The following is a 21,434-nucleotide window of genomic DNA, read 5'->3' as shown; positions in this document are numbered from 1 at the left end:
TCAGCTCAGGAGAGTTCTCGAGGGGAGGTAACTGGCGGAACCTCCCCATGCGCTTTTCGAGACACCAGACAATGTGCTACCCGGGTGCGCCACCCGGGACGGCTCCGAGTTCGACGAAGCAGGACACGATAACGCCACCGTGTTCAGCTATGAGTGGGGGAGTTGCCGTGGGAAAGCCGACGAAGGCTCCTTCCCACGCGCCGACCAAGACGCAAGACAATGTGCTACGCGAGAGCGCTACCCGGAGCGGCTCAGAGTTCTACGAAGCCCCTCTGACGTCGGCTCCGGAGCATTGCACATATGTGTGTGTGTGTGTGTGTGTGTGTGTGCGTGTGTGTGAGCCCTCATCCTCCAAGTCGAGAGCCCGCCTCCTCCAAAAGGGCGGGTCATCTACAATGGCTTCGAACTATGACGTCGAGCGGAGTGCATATAAGCAGCGATTGTCGGCTGCTAGAGAGTGCTCGTTGTCGTGCTCGAAATGTACTCGTGAGCTGTGTGCTCGTTTGCTGTATGCTCGTCTTGCGGGCTCCATTTGGGAGTCACGCTAGACTGTCGATGTATCTCTTGTTCAACTGTAAATAACATGTAAATAAATCCTGCTCTCCTAAGTCCCGACGAAGAGTCAAGCTCCTTCCTACAGCTACGACTGCCAAATCTTACATCTGAATGACAGCGGTGAGATCGGCCTACAGCTCGTAGATCGTCCGCCAACTCTAACAAATGGTGGCAGCGGCGAGATAGTCCGACGAACCCTACACTAGTCAGTATACGTGCTTACATGCGCTCGGCTGGCGTACATATTCTCTGAAGGCTGTTCCGCGGTACATGCCCGTATGCATTTTTAGACGATGTGTACAGGAGCATTTGTCCTTGCACATTAGTCTTCGTGCTGTGAAAAAAATTAGTTACTGCCAGTGCCGAGCGTGCAATACGTGACCGTTAACTACCTCCGCTATCTACAATGATTTCAATTTTCTTGCCGCTTTGTGTTTCAAGCAGGTCAGAAAAAAAAGCATTTTGCGTCGTTCTAAACAAACGAGGTGGTCCCATCGAAACGGAAGCGCAACGCTTTATCGACTTGCTGTCGGAGTGTGTTGGTGAGTCAGCAATCTTTCGTTGCGATAACGCTAAACATGAAGTGACGTGAAGATAAGTGAGCAGTGCAAAAAAAAAAAAGAAATCTGAAACACTCCCATTATATGTACACTTAATCTGCGTATAATTTCATGACTACCGCTCGGATCCCACTACGAAGAAATCATTTTGCCTCACGAGTGAATTGTGACACTTTAGTACTCTGATAAATAACATAAGCGAGAATGGACTTAAATGGAGATCGTGTGTGACGTGGTAGTCGCTAGACGCAAGAAGGACATAAAATTGCTTTGCCGGCGCTATTTGTTGTGACGTTCTTATCTTGACGGAAGGTAGCGGCCAGTATTTGCTTCAATAAAGGAAAGAACATGATATTTCGGCCCTTGAAATCATTTCTTTTTTTCATCACTCTCGTGCAAGCGCAACCATTCCAAGACAGCTTTGGGCTTAAATGTGACGTTTTTTTACATGTTACTGCAATCAAAAATAACGGCATGTAAAGCAACTTTGCGATCACGCTAACGCGCTGTCACTCACAGTGACACAGCTTATTTACTCTACAGCGCTCTTTTCACTTGATCTCTATCATCGTATCTTCCTCATTTTTCGCGCTATTACCTAAGTTATTTACTGAACTTATCTGCTGCCCACGGCGCGGCCTAGACCCAGCCCATCAATTTGCAGTATATTAAATGAGGTTGTCACACACACACACACAACTTGTTTTAAACTATTTCGACGCCACCGAAAAAACAAAGAAGTGTTTACAAGCGGTGACCTAGAGTGTGCAAAGACAGTTAACACATTAAGTTTTTTCTTTATTTAAGACCAGTGCAAGATTAGCAGGAAATGCCGCGTTAGCTGAGCTGTTTAACTCCAATGCCAACCAAGCAGGCAGAACGCAAGCGGCACACACACAAAAAAAAGCACTAACGAGGTACCAAAACAGTCTTTGCGGCTGAGTGCCAGTCCCCCGCTGAATGACAATTTTCGATTCTATCGCGCAAAGTATAGAATTTTTATGCACGTCTAGTGAAAAAAAAAGAAGAAAAAATGAACCTGCGGCAATACGTTATCGGTTAACTGCAATCAGCGAGTTTCATCATTAAAAAATCAGTTGAAATCGCCAGCACCGAAACGTCGCCAGGTACGGTGCTGTCATCTACAGCTGCATCTCGCGGCGAATGAAGGGTGGGCCACTGGCGAGTCAGTTGCTAACTTGTTGACGAAGTACAGACCTTACCGTCCATTACCCTTCCAGCTGCCGTCGATACTACAGCCGCATTCAGACAACAGCTCGAAGTCAAGGGCGGACGATACAGACGTACGCATGGGCTTCCCGACTGACCCGCAAGAAAGAGGGTCCACAGCTTGAGAACGCGATCGCTCATGCATGCTGCAGAGAGAAGCACTGTAATGACGGGGGAATCCAGCAGCTCCGCGATGCACACGTCCTTAGAGAGGTCTTCTCTCTCTCTCTCTCTCTCTCTTAGTCTGGCGGTATGGTTGCTATTCTCGCCGTTACGGTAGTGTCGGTCATTCGGTCCGTGATGGATGCAAAGTCGACTACGGTTACGCGGTCGCCATGTGTTATTCACGAAATAGCATTCAAATTGTAACAACGCGACTTGGTTTACGATATGTAAGCTGAAGAGCAGACAGGGACAAGTGTTTACTTTCAACTGGGCACCCTTACTACGACTGGAAAATATACGCGGTTTGCCGAACGGCAACAAAGAACGAAAGAGTAAGAAAGAAGTGAAGCATAGACCAAATACAAAAAAAAAAAATCAAATTATGCAGATCAAAAGCACATGTCGGAATCTATGTGAAGCGAAGCTTTCCCGAAGTGGTTAATGAAATACTATAAATGTGCCCGTTCCGTGACTGCGTCTTTGGCGTAAAAAAAAAAAAAAGAACTGGCGCGCGCATGCGTCTACAGCGTACCCGTGTTAATTAAGCAACGTGACAAATCGTATATAGGCTCATGTTTGTTCTTAATTAAAATGTACCGGCCGCTTCTCGGCCAGCCCCCCGTTGTGGGCATCTGCCACAGTACGGAAATCATAATAATCATCAACATGTTGAAATCCTCATTAAGAGCTAGTACAGGCGTTGGCACGCACTGATCTCTGCTGTAGGCACGATACGTATCTCCCGCTTCCATGCCAATCACCCGTTGTTGGCACGTCCCATAACACCGCGTGCTTCTGGCCAACCCCTAGTTATCGTACGGGTACGTGCCATTGTATGAAAACCACCCACGTCATGTAAACGCGGCGATCATCTCAGGGCTAGTTCGCGTTGGCACGGTATGGACCACCCGGTTCTTGTTCAATGTCCCGTTGTGGGTGTGAGAATCGTCAACACGCGGAAATCACCGCAAGGAGCTAGTTGTTGTTGGCAAGAGAGAAATACAAGCGAGGTTGTGGCCTAATTTCTCACATAGTTGTCATAAATAACCTGATACCGTTGATTATGTGTTCCTACATTGCTGGTAAGCAGTTTTTCATTGGGATGTGCTTTAGCAAACCACTAAAGGATAACTGCCACTGAACGAGTACGGTATACGATTCTTACTAGTTCATAAGACAAACGGGGTTCATAATGATTTAATAATGCTCTTGTGTCCTACACTGTTTGTGGAAGAACCGCATGCAAGTTCGTCAGGCAGATATCAATGGCTTCTCTGTAAGTGACAATTTCATTGAGGGTGCTGTTCGTGTTAGAGAGGTGTTCAGGAATCAACTCGATCCGCCAGAGTGGATTATTCTGTTTGATAATTTTGTAGCGCTCAGGAAGATTACGTGTCAGCCACAGAAAGGCTGATTCATTATAACGTTAAGCAATTGTTGGTTCAATAAAAAACGTACAATAAAGAACGAAAAGGCGGTTGTGACCAGTGACCATGCTGTCACATTTCAAATCACGTAGAATTAACCAGCAGAACCTTTGACGTTATCAACAGGAAGAACGTGCTTTGCATCGTGAACGGCGCTGCCGACAGGACAAAGCGGAACACAAGAGCTATCCTAGAAAACAAAGTAGCTAAAATTTGTATCTTCATGACGAAAGTTATGTGAGCGTTTATGCTTCTGTGATCCGACGAAAATGGTACGCGCAAACTTGAGAAGGTCGAAAAGCCCATCGCTAGGGCAGGCTTCAACATGGCTAGGAGAAAAAGGAGAAGTAGTTTACTTTTTCTTCCAAAATAAAAGAAAGAAAGAAAGAAAGAAAGAAAGAAAGAAAGAAAGAAAGAAAGAAGGGAAGAAAGAATTGCGAATGAACTGCAGAAACTAGTGTTTTATGTCGCTTGGTAACTGCCTTGCTCATTAGACAGGTGGCATGTTTTTGGAATTTACCAGCCATGCTGGCCCATTCGCTAAAGCATTCTGCTGCTCTGCTGCTGAGAACGAGGTCGTAGGTTCGACTCCCGGCCTGGGCGTGTCTGCCTTTCGACGGGGGCAGAGTGCGAAAACGCTCGAGCACTTCGATTTTGCTTCACGACGCCGAGTGTGGTGATTACGAGCAGATGTCGCGGCGCCAAAAAGAGAATGTGCTCGTCAGCCTTGCGCTGGACCTTTCTTACAGGAGTGGGAACGAGCGAAACCACGTGCCTCCTCTCAAGCAACACGGAGACCAAAACCTCTACTGCGCTTGCTATAGTCGACTCCGACGGCAAGACACGAGAATGGCACTACTTTCAGCATACTTACGCCCGTATTCAATGACGTCCCTCCAACTCGACTCAAGACGGATGAGATGGACGGGTGCTACGAGCGTCCTCTTTGAAACAAGGCGATGGTGGCGCCACCAAGCTCTTATTTTGCCTGATGACCTATCTTTCTTTTTTTTTTAAACAGACAAAATTTCTCAGCATCAAACCTTTCGAACTATTATTGGGAACTTTGTTGTTGTTTTTTTACGCCTCCGTTGTTTGTGGTATGCGCACTTTTCTGCCGCCCAACCTCCAATCACCTCTTATCGGTCTCTAATGCGGAGATGTTTACTTTCCCCCTGCTATGCCTGAACCCAAGGGCTTAAAGGAGGCCAGCGGAGCCTAAACTGACAGCCGAGTAGACATCTTCACATTCTATTAAAGCATCTTCAATCGTTTCCGTACTTTACTGCACAAGCACATGCGTCTTCTTGCTTGGTGCAGCTCGCTTTATAACTACGCGTTATAAGTCGCCATGGTGTCGCTTCAAATAGTAAAGGGCTTGCCTCTGAGTTAACATAAATAGTCTTTTTTTTCCTGATTTCGTTTTTCCTCTTAAGTAGTTACTCACAGCAGGCTTCTTTTCCATTGCCACCATCCATGAGATTATCTCAGCCTCTCTGACTTTTGACTTTGCGCTTGACGTTCTTTGTTGCCAACTATACCGGTTGCGTACTTGGTAGTAAGCTTCCTATTTCTTTTCCTCCACCGTGAATCAATGTCTTCCCTGTACAAATACCTGAACATTCTTGTAACCCATTTATTTTCTTTCATATATTCCTGACTCTTTCTTTGAAATCAGTTTTACTTTGAGCTTTCCTCACATCGAAATTTGTCCAACCCTGCGGATTCTGCGGGACAGGGACATCAAGCCGCACACGATCATCTGGTTTCCTGAACACATGGGGCACATCGAGGGCGACCTGCCCAACCTCAACTAGTTGGCCCACAGGGCTGCGCGAGGAATCGTTAACCGCGTAGCTACCGGGTGGGACGGCGCTGAGGTCATATACAATCGGGAGCGTCCCTCCTCATATAACGAACTTGCCAAAGCTTTTGTACGGCACGGTGACGATATCCTCCGCCACACAAGAAACTAGGCAGACCACAGGCGTTGACACTCAGGTTACTCCAGGTCGGGGTATACCCTAACCCCGCACTGTTACACATAATCTATCCAGAGATACAACCGATCAATTAATACCTGCGAGCTATGCTCACACCTAGCTAACTTGGAACCCATGCTCTGGCGGTGACCCGCGTTACGCGATGGCGACGGCGTCACGTCGTCGAAATGGGAGGCTGCCCTAAGCAGCCCCGATCTTGAAGCACAGCTGTGGGCAGTCCATCGCGCCCGCGACGCAGCAGAGAGGCTCGGCCTAAGTGTACCGACGTGGGAGTGGCCCGCTACGTGCTGAGGCGCAATGAAGTGTTACCATACCACACCGTATCACCCTGCACAGCATCATTCGTAGTCTTCTCGTGGACACCCAATGCAGCATCCCACTGACCTTTGGTTGCCATCGTGTTCAACTCTGGCTTCAAGTAAACAACCGCATTTCCAAATGTAAGTCCCGGGACCATTACATCTTTCCCGGAGCCACCTCGTACTTAAAAAAAAAAAGATTATGGGGTTTAACGTGCCAAAACCACTTTCTGGTTATGAGGCACGCCGTAGTGGGGGACTCCGGAAATTTCGACCACCTGGGGATCTTTAACGTGCACATAAATCTAAGTACATCGGTGTTTTCGCATTTCGCCTACATCGAAATGCGGCGGCCATGGTCGGGATTCGATCCCGCGACCTCGTGCTTAGCAGCCCAACACCACAGCCAGTAAGCAACCGCATTTCTCTTCCCCTCTGCTATTATTGCATTTTCCTGTATTTCCATATATCTATTGCCTTCGTTTATCCGTAACCCAAGGTATTTGTGTTCTCTTACCCGAGGTATTTCTTGGCCTTGGATTGACACTTTCTGTTCGCTGTTTTCATTGAACAACGCCGTACATTACCTTTAACGCTAAATTTCAGACTTAAATTCTCGCATTCCTGTCCGCAGATATTAGCCAGACGTTGCGTATCACTTTGCTTGTCAGCTAGCAACACAATGTCGTCTTCATAAAACAAACTGGCAGCTACTATTATCGTACCCGCCTTTTTGTATGAGAGATTAAACCCGATATTGCTTCCCTCTAGCACACTTATCATACTATGTATCTCATAAACAACGGCGAGGATAAAGGGCACCCTTCTGTTAGTCCTTTGGAGATATAAACTTTCTCCTCGCTCTTCATCCCTTCATCCCTCTGGGCAAATCTGCCAAGAACGTTAAAAGCAGCGCCGCCACACGAAAGAAGTGGTCACTGCACTTCATTCACATCTCCGCGTCAATTCTTGAGAAGCGTGGCGCCTTTTGTACTCGAGGTGTGGCGCTGTGTTCAACTCGGTGAAGCGGAGGAAGAACTTCGAGTCGGTGGTGGTTTGCGAATACGGGGACTAGAGGGCTTACACCCGTATTCTCGAACCATCCTCGACTCGAAGTTCTTCCACTGCCCCCAAGCTGAGCACAGTGCCACCTTTCCATAGAAGAATATACTATGCTTTTCAAGAATTGACGCGGAGAGTCAATGAAGCGCAGTGACCACATACGTCCAAGGGAAGCGCCGCCATCAACTAAGTCGAGGCCGAGTGTTTAGTGGAGGAACATTCTAGAATACGGTGGCTCGTCAAAAGTTGCTCCGCGACTCCTGTGCTTTTGTTGACACACCCCTTATTTCTCTATACGCATCCTATTAGTGAGGACTGCACTGCATTGCGGCGGAGCGCTATGGAGAAGTATGAACGGAGTAAAATTTCAGAGCCCGATCACCTGAACTTTACGCTCCCTTCGTAAGCCATCGATAACCATCAGTAGCCAATCGACAGCCAGTCTTACCGCATTTGTATTCTTTGCTACGTTTTAACTTTCTTGTGGTGGCTATGTGCCGGTATTGTGTTCGTTGGCATGTTTATGCACTCTTGCGGCATTCTGCTGCAAGACCGCACAGAGCTACTAAATACGACAGCTATTCGCGTCACCAGGACTTTGGGCAACACTTGTGACAGTACGAAGGTAAACACAAACTCAGACTTACGCTCCATACGGCTGGCGGAGTCGGCTTCTATGGCTGCATGCTTCCTCGCGCGCCGAAGCCAAGCCGAGGCGGCACGGAGACGCTCGGGCAAACGCTTGAAGTGTCATATCGGCGTGCGGGACAATCTGTCGAGATAAAGATGGAGCGCACTCAACGAAGCGCGCAAGGAAAGTTTGGCCACAATTTCTCACCACACGCTCGCGCGGCACTTACTGAGGAAACAATTGTCAGTAGCATGTACCGCTATTTCGTGTCAGTGATTTCAGGGCACATCTTGAGCCACATGCGTTTATTTTTCTGACCTGATCGAACACTGACGTGCTAAAATGCAGGAGCGCATGCTCGTTGCGAGCTTTGCAGGACGCGACGGGCTAAAGCAAACGTAGATACGGACGCGCGCCCGCTTTAGCTCAAACCTCGGTGCTGTTTTCGTGCTGTCCGTGCCGGACGGCGTCAGCGTACTTTTAGTTGTCCTCCTCGAATTGCCGCAGCACCATCTTGCCAGCGCTGGTTCCACGTATACGCATGCCGCGCTTGCGCACCTGCTTCCGCAGCTTCAGAAGAAATGAGAGCATCGGACACGCTCCTTTGAGTGCAGTTGTCGGTAGATGTCATGGTGTGACATGAAACGCCATTGCAGCCCAGTCGCAATTCGCTCAAAGACATTCGTTTGCGCGGTAACTGTCGCGATCCTACTGAGATGTGTTAGGGCCCGATGTTGCCAATGCATGGGGCGAGGGGGAGGAGGAGGGATTAACGGAGAAGTCACGCACGTGTCTGTGTACGCACCGACGGCCATAGCATGACGGCGCTGAAATCACCCGGCACGAGCTGTATTTACGCTCTACGACAGCCAGGACATCGCCGCGTTTACACATGTTTTAGCAGGATGCAAGAACATCTGCAGAAACAGGTAACTTTAAGAAGGAAATGAATGACGCACATCGGTTTCTTTTTTTTTTACAGTAATAAAATATCTTACACTTCCAGCTTTCTTTCTTGCGATTCATCCGATAGGTTTAATTCTGTGACTACGTCTTTGTAAAATTTCATATCCCCGGCTACCTACGACCGTAAAGAAATACATACTTGTATGCATAATAATACGCAACACTGGCAACACCGTCTACCACTACGACGGGATAACGCATGCGTGGATCCAGCGTCTTGTAGCCACAGTACGACACCTTCATTTATAAATGTCACATTTGTTCAGGCAAAATGATGGGCAACAACAAGCAAAGTCAGAGCACCGAAGACGCATTGACAAGTGCTTTGTAAATATTTCCGTGCAACCGCCCCCTCGCACAAGCCAGCAAGGGAAAACATATGAATAAGAGAAAGGCAGCCTGAGCAATCTGACACAATTACTCGAACTTACGTAGGCCTGGCAGCGACGGAAGTCGTAGCTAGAGATTGGATAGTACAAGCGACCGGGCTTCAACGCGGCGCCTTCCGAAACGAAACATGACGGGAAAAGCACATTCTCGAATGGCAAAATTGAGGTCCTTCTATTTTCTTTGCATCTGCGCCTAATATACATGCTGTAAACGGCACGCGATGCAAAAGCTTTTACGCGTTCGTACATTGTTGTCACTCACATCCTGCTAGCAATTCCACAGTTAATTCATTCGAACGGGTGATTCCAATTATAACACATTCAAAGGGGCTGCTAGCTACACCTCTATGCTGCCTATTGCCGTGCTGACTCAGGCGACAGCAATCCTGGCGTCCATGAACCGGGTGCAAATTATGGTCTCGCGCTGGCCCAACGCTTGTTTTCCTGCGAGCTGAAATGCAATGCCACGTGCCTATTAGCGAACTTGACTAAGGCTTTTTCGAACATGCCACTTTCGGAGAAAGAGACTCTGAGTCTGCTGCCGTACAGCATTAGCAGTTTCTTTTTTACAGTACAGAAAGTCAACAAGGACACCGGCCTTGCCAATAGGTATCAAATCATAAAACCTTTGGGTTAGACACGTGGCTACTACGGCACCCTTGGCGGTACAGCTGCAGTGACCGATGCTAGACACCCGTACATTTGCCGGGGTACGACGGGGAATTTACATAAAAGAAAGAACTATGACTTCGCGTGTCGCTGAACGTTTAACAACTTCGGCAAATCGCATGCGTACGTGCTCTATCCACCTCAATCTGAATTTTCTCGAGAAAAGCAAGAAAACTGTTTTCTCAAGTATTTCGTCAAACTTGCTCTTGCTTCTTCGCTCCGAAACTTCGTCTGCTAGAACGGCCTGTCCTGTCCAACGATGCTGGTTGAAAATATATGTCGTTAGGATGGGCATGGCAGCGCGCAGAGGGCTCGGAAAAAGAAGCGACACGTATACAAGACACTTACATGATGAACCAACTAGCCAAAACCGACGTTTTATTGCAAGATATACACCCTGCTTTCTTCGACGGGGTTCGTCGCAACTTTCCGAACTTCGACGTCGCTAAAATGTCGCCAATGGTTCATTCAAGTCGCCAAAAAGGACGCCGGCCGCTAAACAGAAAACTGTCGCTAAATAAACAAGAAAGTCGCTAAATCTAATGACAAAATCGCTAAAATGGCAACACTGCTACAGATTGCTAAATTACAAAAAGTGAAGCTGTCTATGTGTTTTCAGAGATGGTTGGGTTAGATGGGCCCCAACAAAAACGGGATGATGCAAGAGGCGGAAGGCTAAACTTGCTTTCTGCTCACAGGCGACAGCCCTCCTCTTCAACGCAAGTGTGCAAGGCGCATCCCGAACACCGCGAAGTGCTTATAGTGCTTATAAGTACTTGTAGTGCTGTCGGCCGAGCGTCATCTGCTACAACATGTAGCGGCGAGTCCCGAATGACATTCCTAGCTGCCTAAGCAGGGAATATGGGGTAAAAAAAAAACTCGTATACGTGGCCGCTGTTTTGAAAGACAACTTGGTCTCAGCTGTTGTTTTGTTGGATTTTTCTATGTGCTGACGACAGTGTCAGCTTTGGAAAATTGGGGTGGGGTGGGGGAATGGCTTACTCTGACCCCGCCCTCTTCGGACGGCTATACGAAGCATCTTTCAGCTCAAGAAATACAAGAACACGAGACTGAAGCCTTTCAAAATGCCACGATAATAAAAGAAACCGCACTCTCCGACTTCGGTTTGATTTCACGGTAAAAAAAGAAAAGGAACAATGAAGGAAGTTTAATAAGCTAGCCACATTGGCCTCCTTAATTAGCGCGGCCTATAAAACCAGACAACTTTAAACGTGGCTTGTTCAAAACAGCGCGCTCAAATTATGCTGAGCAGCTCTTATCTCATTAATTGACAAATCTGTTTAATCACTTGTACAAAGATAGTATTAATGTCGGAAATACACCTGGCTCTTAGAGTTTCGATTATTGCGTGCATTTGTACGATTGGTGTGTAGCCTATACAGGCGCGCTATAACGTAAAGCTATTCCAAACTTTTTTTTATTCCATTTCTGCAATGAACCCTCCACGATCGGTTAAAAAAAATATTCGAGTCACCACCCACTCGACCTGTATGTCACGCAACGTCACGAAAACTGTGAAAACGCCCGACATGATATGCGCCCACTGATCATGCATGATTAGACCGAACGAAAGAAAAATAATAATTTCTGATCCGACACCTTTTCTGCCATTAGTGCAAAAGGCGTCGTTTGATCGATTGCTATTGGTCAAACGATTTCGGGCTACGCCCACTTTACCTGTCTGTCACGCGACGTCACAAAACCACGAAAACTCACCACGTCAAAGTGACGTGTACGCGTTAAAGACGCATTAATATGACGAACAAAACCGAAACATTTTTTGAATAGCCGGAGTCTATTCCGTTCCAAAACGAATAGAAGATGGCTGCCGCTTATCGCTGTGGCACTGGCTACTCGGAGCTGACGGGGAGCATAGGTTTATTTGCGTTTGACACAAGATTTTGCGTGGCAGTATAACGTTATCGAGACCTCTCGGTACGTATACGGCATCGCTCTGCCAACTCTACTTTGCTGAGGATCCGTTTTTACGGCATTTCTGACCTTCCGTTGCTTGCCGCCGCGACTTTCGACTAGCCAGCGCAAGCTAAGTAAGGGGAAGCGGACCAATCCCCAACGCCGGCACCACCCTCCTCATCCGGCTATCTACTTTCACTGCGCTGGCTCGGCCCCTTCGAAGCCGTCTCCATTCGAACGTAGTCCCCGCCCTTTCTCAGCCTATTGGATAAGAAAAAAACGGCTCAATGTTGCCAATAATATTCGCTTTGAAAGCACAAGAAGGTGACATCCTACAAACGAGAAGCGAGTTTGATTGGGCTTTTCAAACAACGCTGCGGCTTAACACCCGAAGCCTGGGTCAGTGGTTATGTAAATTTGACGATAGGGGATTGGAATAAAAACAGATTGGAATAGTTTTACGTTATAGTGCCCCAAGGTGATCATTTTTAAGTTCTACTGAATTTTTAAATATAGCTTGTGGCAGGTATACCATAACTCTTGTCATTGGGATGGAATATGCGAAGAAGCGGACACCACTAGCACGAGAAATCGAAACAAATATTCTACTAATTAAGGTCGACCTAATTAGCCTCCTAATCAATTACTTTACGGCACACATTGCAATTTGCGAACATTAGCCGGTCAGCTTGCAAGAAGTGTCCACTTGAAACGTATTTCCAGGATGAAATTAGTTTTGAGATATTATGTCCGGAAGTATGGAACGAAAAACTTGGGCGTTCTAGTTACCTTCGTGCTTCAATGCACAAAAACGAGCGTTTTTGTTAACGCAGTCGAGCAGTGCTTTGTACGGCAAGTTTGACAGCGCATACCTGTAAACTGGCGACATTCTGGATATTAATTCCAAGTGGGGACGCCAAGCAAACCCACCGGCTACAATTTCGTAAATTGAGATATCTCCGTAAAGTAAATAATTAAATAGATAATTAGATTGTTTTTGTTAATTAGTTGAATGTGCGTTTCGATTTTTCGCGAATATTAATACCCGCCTCTTGGAATAATCCAGGTCAAGAAACAGAATTATGTTATCTGCAACAAACTATATTTTAACAATTCCATAAAAATTAAGGGTGATCACCCAGTATAGCAAGTCGCCAGCGATGTCTTACACCGGACACACACTTCTCTAGTTTTGGCCTATAGTTCCATACAGCTGCACATGATGAATGTATGTACGTGTTGTATGTTTATTTTGTACAAAGTTGAATGTGTCTAATGCACAGATTTTACTTTTCGTTTTGACAAAGGGATCTTGTCGTTATGATATTAATGCTATGACATTATGTCGTTCGCTCGTTGTAGCTTTCACCCTCGACACCGTGATCCTCGTGATGAAAAGTAAATTAAATAAAATAAATCAAACACGAGCAAACTGACTGACAGACAATGAACGAGAAAACTAAAATTCAAGTTATAATGAAATTCAGGAGGATATACGTTTTCTTCAACCCGATTGCTACTCTGAAATGCTTGCGAAAGGAAGCGTGCAACAAAGTAGCTTTAAAAAATCTTTTCCCTAAAATATACAAAATGAAATCCACAAACCAAAAGTTCGGCCCTTCAGAAAAAAAAATACTGAAGGCTAAGCTAGGAGCGGCGAAAGTAAGAAAACAAGAAGAGCGCACACAAGTGAAATCACAGCTACGTTTTCTGATATCGCAACATCGACTGAGTGCAGAAGGAAGTAATCATGTAGACTCTTGGAAGGTGAAACGAAGTTCACTTATCTCGAGTATCAATTCAATGAAAGCAAGACGAGAGATGCTGCACTGACGACCTTGAGAGGACCTGGACAGTAGAAAACAGCGCACAATGTCCCTGATGCAAGATGACTGAAGACGAAAACCCCCTCACCGGAACTGAAGCAAGAAAAAAAAGTAGCGCAGCAGGTCCGACACCCAGCCAGGACTGGTCCAGTGACTTGCCCCCTCCATCCCAAAGCACATACTAACCCACGTGATCAGTGAGACTCTGAAGATCGCCGCGTTAACACTGCCCTGGATAACGTTGGCGTTCTACGGACAAGCGCGTCGACGGCTGCTTATACCGTGACACGTGGCTTCAGCACGGAAGCCACGTGAATGCGCAACTCAAGCTCCGGCGAAATATTCCAAGCTGATTTACCGGTGGAAGGCTTTTGCGCCTCACGCTGCCTTTTCCTCCAGAGTTGGCACTTGGGTAAGCGGCGTCTTTTATTCCGTTGGACCCATTTCAAATGTGCTGCAGAGCAGCATCCTTTATTGCGTCATTGTATACGGCAGCATACCATCCTCCCCGAAACTGGTTCTGTTTCGTGTGCACTGAGGATACTGAATGATTTGAACCACGAGAATGCTGAGCCGCACTATTTAAATTCATACAAGCGGTGTGTCATCATTTCGTGTTCATGACTATATCACTACTCGTGTCCTTTCTTTGTCACTCGCCCCACCATGCCGTGGACGATCAAATGTCACTCTTGTAGTCGAGATTTCTGGCACATCTTCCATGTCGTTAACTGTCTTCATTTCTTCCCTTTCTTTCTTTTTCTTTTTTATCTGGAATAGGCCACCATTTTACCGCTTTTTGCTACAGTAACGTTCCACGATGTTACTATTAAGGCTGTTCCGTATTAGGATCCAAAAGATTCAATCTCGATGCAAACAAGACCGAAACAGGGCCCACATTCAAGAAAGCGTACGTACGCTAGAACTATCTCTAAGAGCAAACCAGGCCAGCCAATCATGATGGTGGACATATCATTAGCGAAGGCAGCCGGCCAATGGGAGACAACACTTAACGAAATGCTTCTCGAATTCGGCGCCACAGTTTTAGGCTTGCCTGTTTTTTCAGCAGTTTTATGCAGCAAGCTGGCGCAATTCTTGCGGTTCGCAAACTACATGAAACTGCGCACCGATGACAACGAAATGTGGATGACCTGGCGCGACAAGAAATATCAATAATGTTACTGATAAACACGGTGTAATTTGCTTTTCATTTAGAGTCGTACAAGTACAGTGCCTCTACATTGCTGTTAGCGCAGAGGCCGAACCAATTCACAGACGTCACGCTTACTCCCGAACGAAAAGCAGTCAGGTATTGAGAAAGCCAGCGTTCCCTGCGTGAGCCAAAAATAAAAGGAACAAAGAAACAAGGAAGTTAATTTGTCCTCAGTTACCAGACATTCGCATGCTCATTTCTTGCACTCTGTCACGCTGCTTGGCCGAGTTCAAACCGTTGGTACGTTACTTATCATTCATCAAAAGCACAAATAGTCTCCACATGCACCTGAAGCTGTTTCATTTAGTAGAAACAACTTCTGCGCAGCTTCCACGAACCTTTGCTGTCAAAAGCGAATGGTATTATAGAACCGGGGACGTATGATAATCCCCTTTCTCCCCTCCCCTCCAGTACAGCTTAACCTCTACATTACGCGCGTAAACGCGCCTGACCTGCTGGTAGTATAACACCGTATAGTACGGTCGTTCCAGCCGCGTACGGCGACTATAACCAGCTTAACTCACGGCGTCTTTTACAGCACGTGGGGCTACCCAGGTCGCGTTCGTTTACCTTTGTGACCCGCTTTGGTTGCCAAGAGAAGGGAAGCGCAGTCGAGGACGGCAGAAGACTAGGTGGGGGCAATGAAATAAGGAAATTCGCGGGCGCTAGTTGGAATCGGTTGGCGCAGGACAGGGGTATTTGGAGATCGCAGGGAGAGGCCTTCGTCCCGCAGTGGACATAAAATAGGCTGATGATGAGGATAATGACGATGATTGCAAACTGCCGACCCATGAACCACGAAGTCTCTCCTGCGTCTGGGACGCACTAATCGCTACATTCAGTTCAGGACTTTCCTCCAACGCCCTTCCTAGTCTTTGTCGCTCGAAGATAAACTTCGGGATAAAAAAAAAAAAGAATTGGGCACGATCTTCAACGCTTTCGGTGAGCCCCGCGTCCACTGACATACGCGGAATCAGCTTACGGGGTCGACAGCGCGCTGGCACAAAACACCGGCGCGTCGCACCGGCACATTGTGAATTTTGTTTAGCTGCTTCGTTGTAAGTATAGAACGCTGTGGGAAGAAACAAAACTGGTTTCCGGACGCGAAGGGGCTCCTATCATTTACGTTCATGGTTTCAAAAACGAGCAGCATGCCGCTCTCATTGACGTCAGCCGGTGCGTATGTTTACAATATAGGGTCATGACTCGGTGACCTTGAGCATCTCAGTGGACTTGAGCCGTCGCCGTCGTCATACGCCCCGGTCAATACACCCCGGTCTAATCGTGCCTTTCATCGAAGCGCGCTTTCGTTGAGCCCGCCCCGGTTTATGGCTGAGCTTAAAGATTGCGTTTCGTTTATCAACCCCTCACGAAAATATGTTTCGTGGCTGCGTTTGGCGCTAGATATATATGACCACCGAAAGGCTCGAAACGTGGAAAACTATGGCGGTGCCCAGGCTGACTTGACAGGCTGGACAGCGTGGGGCGCCGGATGTGAACTACAGAGACTTAATTTTTTTCATCAAGAAAAAAATAGGCCTGATTTAAAGATTAAATGACAAAAAGGGCGCAAGGTCCTTCCACTTTCGCACTATGTTTTTCCTATGAATAAACCAGCATTTGATATTCAGCGTGTGTTATTCTGTCTTCCTTTGGGCGTGTATTTAGTGCTCATTTTTTTTCATAATGCTGCTCAATAATCTAGCCCAACTTCCCCTGTATAATGGCTTCGCAGTGTTTTCTACGGAAGCATTATTAATAGCACGTGTGTTATATTTAGTCAATTCAAATTAAAGCACAACGATGAGAAGAGAACAAACAGTGAATGCCATTCAATTATTTTAATTGTTGTTTTATAGGTTTGCGTTTCATTTTGCCTCAAGCGGCTTCACAGTGTGCAGCAAATCTTGTGAGCCTGTACGTTCTGAAAAAACGCGGTAGGTGCAGTGTTGTATGTATGTATGTATGTATGTATGTATGTATGTATGTATGTATGTATGTATGTATGTATGTATGTATGTATGTATGTATGTATGTATGTATGTAGGTATGTATGTATGTATGTATGTATGTATGTATGTATGTATGTATGTATGTATGTATGTATGTATGTATGTATGTATGTATGTATGTATGTATGTATGTATGTTGACGTCATGTGTAGTCGTCCAGAAAAAAAAACACGTTATCGTGTCGGCGTCTCTGATTCATAAAACAACGCTTAGGGCATGGTGTTTCCAACGAAGGTTGAACACTCCAAGAAATGCATTCATCTGCACCGATTAAGGTTCACAAACTGCGTATACCAACTGCTTTATAATGACTGCATAAGATGCGAGACGGTTCACCTGCCAAGTTAGTGTTTCAAAAGGACGGTACGTTAGTTGCGCACGTTGGTATTCCGTACTGAAACTATTGACAGCGGCACACGGCACGAACTACACAAGAAAAATACACGGACAAGCTCTGTGACAAGGGCTACAAAAAGAGCAGGGTTATTTGCGCTAATGATTAAGGGCCGAAAAGAGCCCAAAGAAATAGTAATACGCTTCGAAAGCACGGTACGTTGGGCACGTTGGTATTCCATGCTGAAACTAGTGACAGCGGCACACGGCACGAACTACACAAGTGAGTGTTTGTAGAGTGAAAAAAAAAACACGCAAATAGAAATGCATTGTTTTACGGTAGATGCCTGTTTCAGTTTTATTTAACGAGTCTATAAATCTGACACGGGGGTATCAAATGGTGTGAGAGTAATTTTGGATGTTGAACCCTTGCATATAAGTACTTTTAACAGCAATTCAAATGTTTTTCTCCAGGTCAAGAAAGGATGTACGCGTTACCAAGAGAGATGTCTGTCATGCTAATCCGCATGATTAGGGTGAAAAATGATGCCTGTTTCAGTTTTTTAACGAGTGTAAAAATTTTACACCGGGGTAGCAAATCTTGTGAGACTACTTTTGAATGTTCTAACCTCGCATACAAGTACTGCTAACTGCAATTCAAATTATTTTCACCAGGCCAAAATAAATATGCGAATGGTAGCCAAGCGAGCTGCCTGTCATGCTAATCCGCATGATTAAGGGGGAAAATGAAACGAAATAAAATAAGATAAAAGAACTTCAGCGTATTACTTTCTGACTTTACGATCACGTATAAGATCGCTACATTTTCAACGATGTGGAAGCCAAAAGGTGGAAATAATGCGGCCCTCTTCCATTAGCCTGATTACCGCTATTATCCACGTTGTCATTCTCGAACGTCGCAAGAGTTACAAAACTAGTAAGAAAAGCAGGATTCTTTCACTCAAGTTGAAAAAAATTAATCTTACGCTATAGCTGCTCCGAGAAAGCGATGGGAGTTAATTATGCAGTCCATTAGCATAACTAATACGCAGAATCAGCCTTGTTGGCAACGGAATCGGTTAATGTTCAGATTGCGCAATTGACAGTCGCTTTTAAGGCGCTTGTTGTCCGTTGTCCTTCCTTGAAATATCCTTATAGGTTACCGATGATATTCGTCTCAATAGTTGATGAGCCGTTTACCTAACCTGTTCACAGATAACAAATTAGCATGACGCAAGGAATAACTGCCTCATCATTTAGTATCACGGTCACTAAAGGTTAACAGCAGTTAAATGCTCTTGAATAGATATATTCGCTCTGAGGCCTGTCCGAAAGCTACTTTTAAAATAGTGTCTTTGTCTTGTTGCTTATTCACTGCCTCTTCAGTTTCGTTCGTTGCAATTTTCTCTATATCCTCTTCATTTGGCCTATCTTGTTACGTCTTGCCTCCATGATCAGTCCCCATCGGTTTCTTCCCCATATATCCATGCGAAGCGGAATTAAACGCCCAAGTCTTCCATCGTGACTATTTGCTGCAATGTCCACGACTCAGAACATTCCTCGGATGCGGTCGTTGCTTGCATTAATCGACACAGTGATCTCACCATCTTTAGTTCAGCTACTCGCACCTTTTGTTTACTAGACTTTACAGTGGAATCACTTAGGTTCCTCGTAGCCATTGCGGGTTGTACCACTGTATTGTAAAGCTCTTCTTTTTACGGAGAAGCTGTATATGGCTAGCCGCCTCGTCCGTCCGTCGTCCGTTTGTCGGTCGCCTGTACGCCGCAAATTCATCGGGCGCAACCACACGCACATGCACGAAAGAGAGAGACGCACGCGATTATCCAAACAGCACTTAGATAGCACAATGCATGTTTACTCCGATCCATGACGGCACGCTACCTGGCCCGAAATTTCCACTGACAAAGCTCGCGTGATGAAAGCGGTGAATCAGTGTTGCATACTCGGGAGCATCCCCATTAGATTCTATGGCAGAAGGGCCAGCTAACGTGAGGTCATGAATCAGAGTGAAAAGGCCCCGTGCTACCTAGGTGGTGTTGGATTAACTACACCAGTAGTGACATCGTTGCTCTCCGTCGCAGCCAAGCGCGCGCGCAGGAGTTTCTCGCCGGCTCCCAAATAAGTAGGCTACGCGTCATACGTACTCCCTAGGAGCAGGCAGCTTTCCATCAGCAACGCCGCGATAAGAACCGGGAACGAGCTCGTCTACGCCGCGCCGATGCTGCAGCCCGGGCGCAAGGGCAGGTTCGTGCAGCCGAGCGCAAGCAGCAACTGCGTAACGAGGATCCGGGAGCCTACCAAGCCGTCGTTTAATAAACCATCGGAATTAACCCAATTGTAAACACCGGGGCCGCACGTTCCGGCTTCGCTAGTTAACCATCTGTAAGGAGTGCTTGGGCGCTGATTTTTTTATAGCGAAGCTTTCTTTGCATCTTTTCCCGATTGTCCGGGCACTGCTGTGGTCTTGCTGGCGCGTGCTGTTGGGTTTCTTGTAACACCAAGAGATGGCGCTCGCCTCCCACTCATGCTAGTGTTCCTGTATATGCTCCCGCAGGGAGCAGAGTTGCGCATAGGTCCGCCGTCGTGATCCAGCTCTGCAGCGAAGCCCCTCCTCGCGCGCGCAGGAGCCAAATGCCGCGCGGTGTTCCGCCTTTTTCTCTAGTGGTCGCGAGCTACAAGCGCCAATTGTTCGCAGGCGCTTAGTAAAGGGCAATTCTTAATACAGGCTACACTCGAATGAGTCATTCGTGCAGTCGGAGGGGGTGGGCTTCCAACCAACCGAAACTTTGTATGTACCTATGTAAACACGCATATACAAACACACACATGAACGTACAAATAGGGGGTAGGACCGCCTTCAGTTCCCCAAAATAAAATACTCCCGTGGCTCGAACAGCTCCAAAGTTCGCTCGCAAACGCGCAGTACGTTGCCACAAAAGGCGCTGCAATGATTTTCATGCATATGAAGTTGTCTTATCATTGTCAGAAAGCAAGAAATGTTTTAGAGAGTGTTTAAAACTTCACACACGTAAGCTGGACACTTAGCGCATGTTGGCTGCCGAAACCAGCCGATTAATGACCGTCGCCAAGAGAGCTATCGTGCCTGCAGTTATGTCAGTGACCGTTAACAGAGCGTCATTTATCACTAACCATCGTTCGAAACAGCTGCACGTTTTCGATACATGCGGTGCAGACACAGATTTAAGCGCATTTCAAATGTTCACATGCGCACATTTTAAGCAAAGCTTACTTTTACGATTCATTCATACCGCAGACTAATCAGCTATATAGTATCAGCAAATCTGCAAGTAGAAAAAGATTCAAGATGCAAGAGCTTCTAGATCAAATTTATTTCATACAAGGGAATGCATGAACGGCTGCTGGCAGCAGGCCAAGTGTGCTGGTTCTTGGAACCTTGGGGGCAGAATTCAAAGAAAATGGAAAGGCAACAAGCTATTAAGATTAACAACAGGTTATTTTTATTGCACTAATCACATCAAGATGGCAAACTTGCAGAGTAATTATTCACACAGTGCAGACTGTAATCTGACAACACATTTTTGGCATCGTAATGGCACAATACAAGTGCCAGTACGATGTGTTTCGTATCACTTCACCAAGGTTCTTGACTTCACATCGTCGAATACCGTACCTGAAACCCGCAGCTGCTCCTCTCAACGCACGATCGACGGCCCGCTGATTGCAATGGCGATGGCACTGACGGAAACGACGAGTTCGCATGAGTCGGCGATGCGCCCGTAAAGTTGGCTTCGCAGCGGCGCGGATCATTTGACGTCATTTTTCGCGCTCGGCCAATAGCTGTGCGAGCGGCGCCGGAAAAGGTATGCGCAACTCTGCTCCCTGCGGGAGCATATACAGGAACACTAACTCATGCTAGAGTTACTGTATATGCTACCGTAGGTAGCAGAGTTGCGCGTAGGTCCGCCATCTTGCCTGAGAAGCAACCAAGTCTATGCGGCGAAGCCGCACTCCGTTTTTGCAGGCGACATGCCTAACGTATCGTCGATCGACCGTGGGCGCTTTTGCATCGCTTGTGCACCGCTTTTCCGCCAAATCTCAAACAAAGCGCATCGAAACAGCTGACTTGATTAGATTGTGAAGAAAAAGGCGCTTCCCT

At 46.6% G+C, this 21,434-nt stretch overlaps 1 protein-coding gene across 1 annotated transcript in view; it reads right to left on the bottom strand.

Moving 5' to 3' along the window:
- Positions 1 to 21,434, bottom strand: part of LOC142560104 (uncharacterized) — a 360,402-nt gene that overhangs the window by 201,584 nt on the left and 137,384 nt on the right. The window contains exon 3 of the mRNA XM_075671926.1: positions 7,949 to 8,073. Within this exon, the coding sequence (XP_075528041.1) occupies positions 7,949 to 8,055 (107 nt within the window). The 5' untranslated portion in view covers positions 8,056 to 8,073. The remainder of the gene's footprint in view (positions 1 to 7,948; positions 8,074 to 21,434) is intronic.

Source organism: Dermacentor variabilis, chromosome 10, assembly GCF_050947875.1.
Source record: "Dermacentor variabilis isolate Ectoservices chromosome 10, ASM5094787v1, whole genome shotgun sequence".
Classification (NCBI taxonomy): Eukaryota; Metazoa; Arthropoda; class Arachnida; order Ixodida; family Ixodidae; genus Dermacentor; species Dermacentor variabilis.
This window is presented reverse-complemented; position numbering and strand designations above follow the sequence as displayed.